At 37.4% G+C, this 10,647-nt stretch overlaps 1 protein-coding gene across 1 annotated transcript in view; it reads right to left on the bottom strand.

Moving 5' to 3' along the window:
• Positions 1 to 5,557: 5,557 nt before the first annotated feature.
• Positions 5,558 to 10,647, bottom strand: part of LOC123527721 (DNA-directed RNA polymerase, mitochondrial-like) — a 74,955-nt gene continuing 69,865 nt past the window's right edge. The window contains exons 32-33 of the mRNA XM_045307360.2: positions 9,071 to 9,135; positions 5,558 to 7,623 (exon numbers count right to left, since the gene is read on the bottom strand). Coding sequence (XP_045163295.2) covers positions 7,574 to 7,623; positions 9,071 to 9,135 — 115 coding nt within the window. The 3' untranslated portion in view covers positions 5,558 to 7,573. The remainder of the gene's footprint in view (positions 7,624 to 9,070; positions 9,136 to 10,647) is intronic.

Genomic DNA, 10,647 nt, shown 5'->3' with positions numbered 1-10,647 from the left:
AGGTTTTTTCATTATTTGACCTACTGACCTAGTTATTGATGGCACGTGACCCAGTTTCAAACTTGACCTAGATATCATCAAGACGAACATTCTGACCAATTTTCATGAAGATCCATTCAAAAGTATAGCCTCCAGAGAGGTCACAAGGTTTTTCTATTTTTAGACCTAATGACCTAGTTTTTGACCGCAGCTAACCAAGTTTCGAACTTGACCTAGATATCATCAAGATGAACATTCAGACCAACTTTCATACAGATCCCATGAAAAATATGGCCTCTAGAGAGGTCACAAGGTTTTTCTATTATTTGACCTACTGACCTAGTTTCTGATGGCACGTGACCCAGTTTCGAACTTGACCTAGATATCATCAAGGTGAACATTCAGACCAATTTTCATGAAGATCTTGTGAAAAATATGGCATCTAGAGAGGTCACAAGGTTTTTCTATTTTTAGACCTAACCTAGTTTTTAACCACAGTTGACCCAGTTTCGAACTTGACCTAGATATCATCAAGATGAACATTCAGACTAACCTTCATACAGATCCAATGAAAAATATGGCCTCTAGAGAGGTCACAAGGTTTTTTTATTATTTGACCTACTGACCTAGTTTCTGATGGCACGTGACCCAGTTTCGAACTTGACCTAGATATCATCAAGATGAATATTCAGACTAACCTTCATACAGATCCCATGAAAAATATGGCCTCTAGAGAGGTCACAAGGTTTTTTCATTATTTGACCTACTGACCTAGTTTCTGATGGCACGTGACCCAGTTTCGAACTTGACCTAGATATCATCAAGGTGAACATTCAGACTAATTTTCATGAAGATCCATTCAAAAGTATGGCCTCTAGAGAGGTCACAAGGTTTTTCTATTTTTAGACCTAATGACCTAGTTTTTAACCGCAGCTGACCCAGTTTCGAACTTGACCTAGATATCATCAAGATGAACATTCAGACCAACTTTCATACAGATCCAATGAAAAATATGGCCTCTAGAGAGGTCACAAGGTATTTCTATTATTTGACCTACTGACCTACTTTTTGAAGGCATGTGACCCAGTTTCGAACTTGACCTAGATATCATCAAGGTGAACATTTTGACCAATTTTCATGAAGATCTTTTGAAAAATATGGCCTCTAGAGAGGTCACAAGGTTTTTCTATTTTTAGACCTACTGACCTAGTTTTTGACCGCAGTTGACCCAGTTTCGAACTTGACCTAGATATCATCAAGATGAACATTCTGACCAACTTTCATAAAGATCCCATGAAAAATGTGACCTCTAGAGTGGTCACAAGCAAAAGTTTATGCACGGACGGACGGACGACGGACGCTGCGCGATCACAAAAGCTCACACTGTCACTTTGTGACATGTGAGCTAAAAAGAAAGTCTGCCTACCTAAAAACAAGAGAACCATGATGGTCCTGAATCGCTCACCTCTTCCCACATGACCCAGTTTTGAGTATGACGTCGTTTTTCCTATTATTTGACATAGTGACCTAGTTTCTGAGCTCATGTGACCCAGTTTTGAAGTTGACCTAGATATTATCAAGATAAAAATTCTGACCAATTTTCATGAAGATCCATTGAAAAATATGGTCTCTAGAGAGGTCACAAGGTTTTTCTATTATTTGAACTATTGACCTAGTTTTCGAAGGTACGTGACCCTGTTTTGAACTTTACCTAGATATCATCAAGGTGAACATTCTCACTAATTTTCATGAAGATCTCATGAAAAATATGGCCTCTAGAGAGGTCACAAGGTTTTTCTATTTTTATACCTACTGGCCTAGTTTTTGACCACATGTGACCCAGTTTCGAAATTGACCTAGATATCATCAAGGTGAACATTCAAATCAATTTTCATGAAGATCCATTGAAAAATATGGCCTCTAGAGAGATCAAAAGATTTTAATAATTTTAGACCTACTGACCTAGTTTTTGACCGCAGTTGACCCAGTTTCAAACTTGACCTAGATATCATCAAGATGAACATTCAGACCAACTTTCATACAGATCCCATGAAAAGTATGGCCTCTAGAGAGGTCACAAGGTTTTTTAATTATTTGACCTACTGACCTAGTTTTTTATGGCACGTGACCCAGTTTCAAATTTGACCTAGATATCATCAAGGTGAACATTCTGACCAATTTTTATGGAGATCCATTCATAAGTATGGCCTCTAGAGAGGTCACAAGGTTTTTCTATTTTTAGACCTACTGACCTAGTTTTTGACCGCACATGACCCTGTTTCGAACTTGACCTAGATATCATCAAGATGAAGACCAACTTTCATACAGATCCCATGAAAAGTATGGCCTCTAGAGAGGTCCCAAGTTTTTTTATTATTTGACCTACCGACCTAGTTTTTTATGGTACGTGACCCACTTTCAAACTTGACCTAAATATTATCAAAATGAACATTCAGACCAACTTTCATACAGATCCCATGAAAAATATGGCCTCTAGAGAGGTCACAAGGTTTTTCTGTTATTTGACCTACTGACCTAGTTTTTGAAGGCATGTGACCCACTTTCGAACTTGACCTAGATATTAACAAGGTGAACATTCTGACCAATTTTCATGAAGATCTCATGAAATATATGGCCTCTAGAGAGGTCACAAGGTTTTTCTATTTTTAGAACTACTGACCTAGTTTTTGACCGCACGTGACCCAGTTTCGAACTTGACCTAGATATCATTAAGATGAACATTCAGACCAACTTTCATACAGATCCCATGAAAAATATGGCCTTTAGAGAGGTCACAAGGTTTTTCTATTATTTGACCTACTGACCTAGTTTTTAAAGGCACATGACCCAGTTTCGAACTTGACCTAGATATCATCAAGGTGAACGTTCTGACCAATTTTCATGAAGATCTTGTGAAATATATGGCCTCTAGAGAGGTCACAAGGTTTTTCTATTTTTAGCCCTACTGACCTAGTTTTTGAAGGCACGTGACCCAGTTTCGAACTTGACCTAGATATCATCAAGATGAACATTCTGACCAATTTTCATGAAGATCTTGTGAAATATATGGCCTCTAGAGAGGTCACAAGGTTTTTCTATTTTTAGACCTACTGACCTAGTTTTTGAAGGCACGTGACCCAGTTTCAAACTTGACCTAGATATCATCAAGATGAACATTCTGACCAACTTTCATGAAGATCCCATGAAAAATGTGACCTCTAGAGTGGTCACAAGCAAAAGTTTACGGACGGACGCACGCACGGACGACGGACACCGCGCGATCACAAAAGCTCACCTTGTCACTTTGTGACAGGTGAGCTAAAAAATGTTGAGTATAAGCACTTTGCATACTTTTTTTAAGAAAGTCTGTCTAGCTTTCTCAAGTAGAACTACTTTGCATACTTTTTTTTAAGAAAGTCTGTCTAGCTTTCTCAAGTAGAACTACTTTGCATACTTTTTTTAAGAAAGTCTGTCTAGCTTTCTCAAGTAGAACTACTTTGCATACTTTTTTTAAGGAAGTCTGTCTAGCTTTCTCAAGGCATACATTTGAACGAAAGTCTGGCTAGCTTTATAGTGTATGTTGCCGAGTATTTTGCATACTTTTGAATGAATGTCTGTCTAGCTTGTCAAGTATAAGCACTTGGCACATTTTTGAATTAAAAGTATAGTTTTGTCAAATATTAGATCCTTGTGTACTTTTGAATGAAAAAACAAGTTTGTTACTATTTACACTGAAGTAAGGGGTAAATGCAATTGCTCATTGTGCTTCAACACTTATAACACACTTGTTTATGAATGCCACTCGGGCACAACCAGTCAGAAACTCGAGTATTGAGACTGGCATCTTTTGACTACTCGAGTTCTTACATTCTTCAGCTATTGCGAGACTTGTATTTCTCATGATTCAAGCATGGTTGGGAGTATAGGGTTCAGTCTGAATTTACCTGAACCTCTGATACTATTGGTCACCCTGACACAGTGGTTAAGGCGTCCGCCTCGGGATCGTGAGGTCAAAGATTCGAGCCCCATGGGAAGCGTTCGTCTGGAGGATGTCCGTCATGGGACACGTTTCAAGAAGGCTGGTTCGTGAGCTGCGAGCTAGTTAAATGAACGGTTACCAACTTCTATCCTCCTAGCATTGTGGTAGGAGTTGGGAGGCAATTGGTACACACAATAAAGGTGTCTCATAAGCCAAACTGGCTGGCCCTTTCAATAGGGGTGACACTAAGATAAACAAGACCTTTACCTTATACCACGTATAAAGAGCACCAGTGATACAAAACATGTTTTCAGAAATTTTTTTTTTTTTTCCAAATTTTATTCAAGCTTTTCTATGACAAAACAATGTGTATAAAAATCATTAAAGATATGCTTTAAGCAGCACAACAAATTGGTAATATGCCATTTGGAACAGAATACAACAAGGATTTTGCATGCCTGTCTGTGTAAGACGAGAGTTTTGTGTTAGTTGGTTGCATTCTGTATTTTCAAGGGATCTTTTCAAGCATGTTTTTACTGCCTGGAGCCTGAGTTAATGAAAAACTAAGCATTATAATTGCTATCTGAAAGGTTAGGAAAATACCTGCCTTCAAAGGCAGACATGTAAGATCATTTTCCATGCCTATCACTTTAAAAAAAAAGTTTTAGTGAGGACTTGTACATTTATTCTTTCCTCACTTGGTAGGCAAAACAAGAGCCGTCAGGAGACAGCACATTTTACTATTATGATGCTGGATAGTGACATAGAGCAAACCTGAGAAAACTAAAGCTATCACTAGAGTGAATAAATGACAAAATGGTAAGGGTAAATTTCAACAGAGGAAACAAACTCCATGTGTGAAGTTTCTGAAGTGATGAATAAGGCAAGGAAATTGGGGAGAATGGGTGCCCCCCCCCCCCCCCCCCCCCCCAATCTCCATCGATCCCAGAAAATAAAATGCAAAATACATCTACACTTAACAGGCATTGTCAAATATGTGGGTGACATTGTTGAACAACTGTCCAGTTTGAATCGAGTCCATTCAGTAATAATCCAGATAAAGCTAAAGTATATGAAATCACTGAACAGAAATTCTAAGAATATAAGTGGCACTATTTGAGCAGGAGTTAAGGTCCTTGTGTGGTATGATATGGATGATGACTTGGAACAACTACTTTATTTATTTTTTGTTGGGTTTAACATTGCACCGACACAATTATAGGTCATATGGCGACTTTCCAGCTTTGATGGTGGAGGAAGAGCGCAGGTGCCCCTCCGTGCATTATTTCATCACAAGCGGGCACCTGTGTACAACTACCAAATCTTAATAAAATCCATTTCATAATAACAAAGATAGAGTGAAAGTGCATAGAAATTCTATGTTTAAAAGGGGCATTATTCCTGAAATACTTGTCTGCGAGTTATGGCCCTTGTGTTATATAATGTTGATTATAATTAGGAACAGCTACTTCAAGTCTGAATCAAATCCATTAAGAAATAATAAGAGATGAAAGTGGAAGTGCATCAATCTGCTGACATGGATACAAGGGCAAGTACGACAGCTCTCCATATACTGTGTACTGTCAAACTAAAAATATACAGGTTTAAGACATGAAATTTTGGTCTTAACACAAATTTGTTCAATTCAATAATCACCTTAAATGAAAAATATCACAAACAATTAAGGAATGAGAACACAAGTAGATATATAATACTGAAATCAACCTAATTTGCATAGACATAATCACTTCTATTTCATGATAAGGTCTATATAGAAGGTTCAATCATACCCTCCTAACTCAGCTCCCAACTACCGGTACACAGAACTGACGTGTCCATGTATTATTAGAAGGCAAAGTTACAATCTGACAAATGAGACTTGATAATTCAGGTTTATACTCCACACTTACACAAATATACGTACATGTAGCATTCTGTAATACAATAAATATGTGTGACATCAAAATCAGACCACGTTCATGAAACACTTGTAAAACCTAATTTTGACTTTCAAAATCATACATATGAGCCGCGCCATGAGAAAACCAACATAGGGCGTTTGCTACCAGCAAGGATCCAGACCATCCTGCGCATCCACACAGTCTAGTCAGGATCCATGCTGGTGGCAAATGCACTATGTTGGTTTCCTCATGGCACAGCTCATATTTACATACATGGGAGAGCCGTAAGATTAGCTTATCAACCATTTTTCAGACTCATACTATCATGTTCTACATATATTATGCCTATTAAAAATATAACTTGACTTTTGTAAAAAAAAAAAAAATCCATTTCAAAAGCACAATTTTTCCTATCCTCCTCTGCCTTCTTGTACAGGTATCACGACACACTACCAGTCTAAATTTAAACAATTTCTTTTATACAAATGACTTTTAAAAAGAGACTTAATTCAACTATCACAGTTTAAGAAGAATTCTTAATCTGTAAATTCCTACATATCTGTGTTATTGAATCAACAAAAAATGTAGTCCCAACACACAAAAAATTCCTATATATATATATATATTTTATGTTTTGAGTCTGACATCCACTAATTTAGGCCCAAGAAATAGCTATCTTGGCCAAAACCATGAAAATCACTTATGTCATGGTACACGTGTACCGACTATCAGACATTTCCGTGAGACTATATAACCTCAGTATCCTACTTCAGCATAACTCGGTCTTTAATGTATCTTATACACAACAACTACTATCCAGGGACTGCCATAACTGCATACGGAGAATATATGAGCCGTGCCATGAGAAAACCAACATAGTGGCTTTGCGACCAGCATGGATCCAGACCAGCCTGCGCATCCGGGCAGTCTGGTCAGGATCCATGCTGTTCACTTTCAAAGCCTATTGCAATTAGAGAAACTGTTAGCGAACAGCATGGATGCGTAGGCTGGTCTGGATCCATGCTGGTCGCAAAGCCACTATGTTGGTTTTCTCATGGCACGGCTCATATAATTGCATCTAAATTGCCCACTGTCATAACAGGTCCATAAAGTAACAACACTGGAGACGTCACAAGTCAATTAGAACCCGAACTGGCACTGTGCTCACGTAAATCCTGTAAAGAACCGACAACTTCCCTAATTGAAGGGATACAGGTAGAAAACAAAATGGCCTTAAATAAACATGACATCTACAAACTCCTTTGTTAAAACATAGGTCTCACTTAAAGTCAACAGAGGCTTTGGACACAGTACTTGCATTTTAAAACAATTACTTTAATCAGGTAGATTTTCTGCTTTCCATTAAATGTCCCCAATCTTCCACCTAGAATCACTGTTTACTCTCTAGTTCACCTTTTTCTCTTTTTTTTTTCTTCGACGACAGCAAGACCAGTCGATTCTCAATTTCAACAAAACTCTTGAATTTGTGATGCATCATTCTGTCCACAAAGATAGTTCATGCAAATAATGCAGAACTGTCCATTTACTCTGTTATATCAATAACCTATCAACAGCAGTACCAGATACTTTTATTTGTTCAAATCCTTATGCCTTCTGTTCCTTTCAGAGCTGTTACAAGCTGAAGTTACGTAGTTCTTGAAGGTTCAAGCCATACCAACGACAAGAAGTAAACCCGTGTACCTAGTCTTCATACTCAGCTAAAGAAATAGGGCGACCGGAGGATCTCGTTCAGGTCAAATTCTCCTGAAATTACAACATACCTCAATGAAATTTTACTTCTATATATGAATCTAAGCATTACAGTACTGTGCATTATATAACTGTCTATATATATCTTGTATTCTAAATTAAAATTCAATTAAAATAATTAAGAATCACAGATTAAACTCAATCTTCACATGTGGATGTTTATTGAACAGATCTGAAAATCAATATTTGTAGCTGCTGACTTGTCAAAGTTAAATACCCGGTAGTAACAAGAGCTGTTAGTGGACAGCGCGCTTGGCTATTCTCAGTGCTTGATAGTATAATATAAGCTATGAGTAAAACTGTAACATTGCAATAAGCATATTCTAAGCCGAAAAGGGGCCATAATTCAGTCAAAATGCTTGATAGAGTTGCCTCCTCCTTTTTACAGACTGGGGTCATGATGGTAAACAAGTATGCAAAATATCAAAGCAATATCTCAATGGGCTTTGAAAATATTTGGGGTGGTACGCAAACTTTAACATTTATTTTAAGTCGAAAACGGCTTGATAGAGTTGCCTCCTCCTTTTTACTGACTGGGGTCATGATGGTAAACAAGTATGCAAAATATCAAAGCAATATCTCAATGGACCTTGAAAATATTTGGGGTGGTACGCAAACTTTAACATTTATTTTAAGTCGAAAAGGGGCCATAATTCAGTCAAAATGCTTGATAGAGTTGCCTCCTCCTTTTTACAGACTGGGGTCATGATGGTAAACAAGTATGCAAAATATCAAAGCAATATCTCAATGGGCTTTGAAAATATTTGGGGTGGTACGCAAACTTTAACATTTATTTTAAGTCGAAAAGGGGCCATAATTCAGTCAAAATGCTTGATAGAGTTGCCTCCTCCTTTTTACAGACTGGGGTCATGATGGTAAACAAGTATGCAAAATATCAAAGCAATATCTCAATGGACTTTGAAAATATTTGGGGTGGTATGCAAACTTTAACATTTATTCTAAGTCGAAAAGGGGCCATAATTCAGTCAAAATGCTTGATAGAGTTGCCTCCTCCTTTTTACAGACTGGGGTCATGATGGTCAACAAGTATGCAAATATCAAAGCAATATCTCAATGGACTTTGAAAATATTTGGGGTGGTACGTAAACTTTAACATTTGTGTGACGCTGACGCCGGGGCGAGTAGGATAGCTTCCCTATTCTTCCAATAGTCAAGCTAAAAATTGAACTTCACAAAGGAATGAGTACTGTGAAATCATCAATATTCCCAGGGACTAATTTTTATGGATTTCTACATTGTATCACTCTGTGATATTAAATCCAAACGAACAAGTAAAATTCCAACAGGCCTTGTGTTCATAATTTAAAATCCAGAAATTCATATTCCCACTAAACAGACATTCTGACCCAAACCAAGCAATTTTGTGTCAACAATGTTAAATATTTCACGGTAGTCTAAATGTACAATATCATAAACATACCTCTTTCAGGAAGCTGCGTAAACACTTTATGTAATCTGGCACATTGCTCAGCTGTTAAGTCACCTCTGAAAAATAAACATTTCACTTGTACCTTTGCAATCACAGAAAACTAATTTTTCCTAAAATTTTACTTAACTTCTGAAAACCATCTGAAAAATAGACATTTTGTTTGAGTTTCTGCAATAACAGACAGGCTAAAATCTCATCCTTGTACAGGTATGCCAACAATTTATTGTACAATTCAATGTTCAATCCATCAAAATTTCATCAGAATTAAGTAGTAAGCCTTAAACAAGAGTGTCAAACTAACAATATATGCCCATCACAGCAAATTACTTTTGACTTTGAAAATACTCGACTTCTTGAGCAGACTAGTTGTCTTAGTTTCCACTAAGTCAAGGGCCATAATTTTTTATCGAAAGACATACATATACATTATAAGTTTGGTAAACACTGGATAAGACCTGCTCCAGTTATTCAGTGGACTCTGTCAATTTTTGCCATTTTGAGTAATTCAAGGGCCATAACTGAACAGTGACAGGGAGTATCTGACTGGTTATATATATTATCCCTGCAAACATTGTGACCATGTTTAGTGAACATTGGATAAGAACTACTCAAGTGAGAGAGCAGAAACTGTCAATTTTCCTAACTTCTAGTAATTCAAGGGCTTTAACTCTGGAGCCACCATTACAATGCAGCTGGTTATTAAACTTGGCTGAGATATTATGCCCTTCAATATAGTGACAAAGTTTGATGAACAATGGATTTGAACTGCTTCAATTTGAGTGGGCTACTGTATGTCACCTACAGGCTGTAGGTGATCACACAATACAGGTATGTCTTGTTTCAAGGGTGTGTAAAAATCAATCACGAAACCCAGTTTCTCTGTACAAAACTGTTACGAGACACTTGATAAATGTATGGGACAGTTTGCAATAGATGCTTACTACTTTATATACATGTACTGAAATTTTCATTTTCACAACCTTAGTAGAAGCCTATTAACACTTCCTTAAGTTGTTTATTTTATAATTACTGCTGTAGCCAGTAACCTATACAGGTGACTCCTCTAAAACATCAATAAAACATTGTACTTGTGAAGAAGATACTTCAGATGCTGCCTTGGAAACATTAATTTAGCAAGCCAGGTGTAAAGCACTCGTACAACCTCTACTTTTCTCATAATTATACCCCCACAAAACGAAGTTTTGGGGGATATATAGGAGTGAGCCTGTCGGTCGGTCTGTTGGTTTTCATGGTTTCTGGATGATAACTCATGAAAGGCTTGACTGATTTAAATATTTTTTGGTACACAGGTGTAACATCAGAAAATGCAGGTAAAGTTTGACTTTGGGGTCAGTAGATCCAAGGTCAAGGTCACAGTGACCCTGAACAGTTAAACGGTTTCTGGATTATCACTTGAGAACGCTTGGGCCTAGGATCATAAATTTTGGTACACAGGTGTTACATCATGAAATACAGGTCAAGTTCGACTTTGAGGTCAGTAGGTCAAGGTCACAGTGACTCGGAACAGTTAAACAGTTTCCGGATGATAACATGAGAACGCTTAGGTC

This window comes from Mercenaria mercenaria, chromosome 14 (genome assembly GCF_021730395.1).
Source record: "Mercenaria mercenaria strain notata chromosome 14, MADL_Memer_1, whole genome shotgun sequence".
In the NCBI taxonomy this organism is placed as follows: domain Eukaryota; kingdom Metazoa; phylum Mollusca; class Bivalvia; order Venerida; family Veneridae; genus Mercenaria; species Mercenaria mercenaria.
Note: the sequence above shows the minus strand (reverse complement) of the source record. Positions and strands in the feature narration are given on the sequence as shown.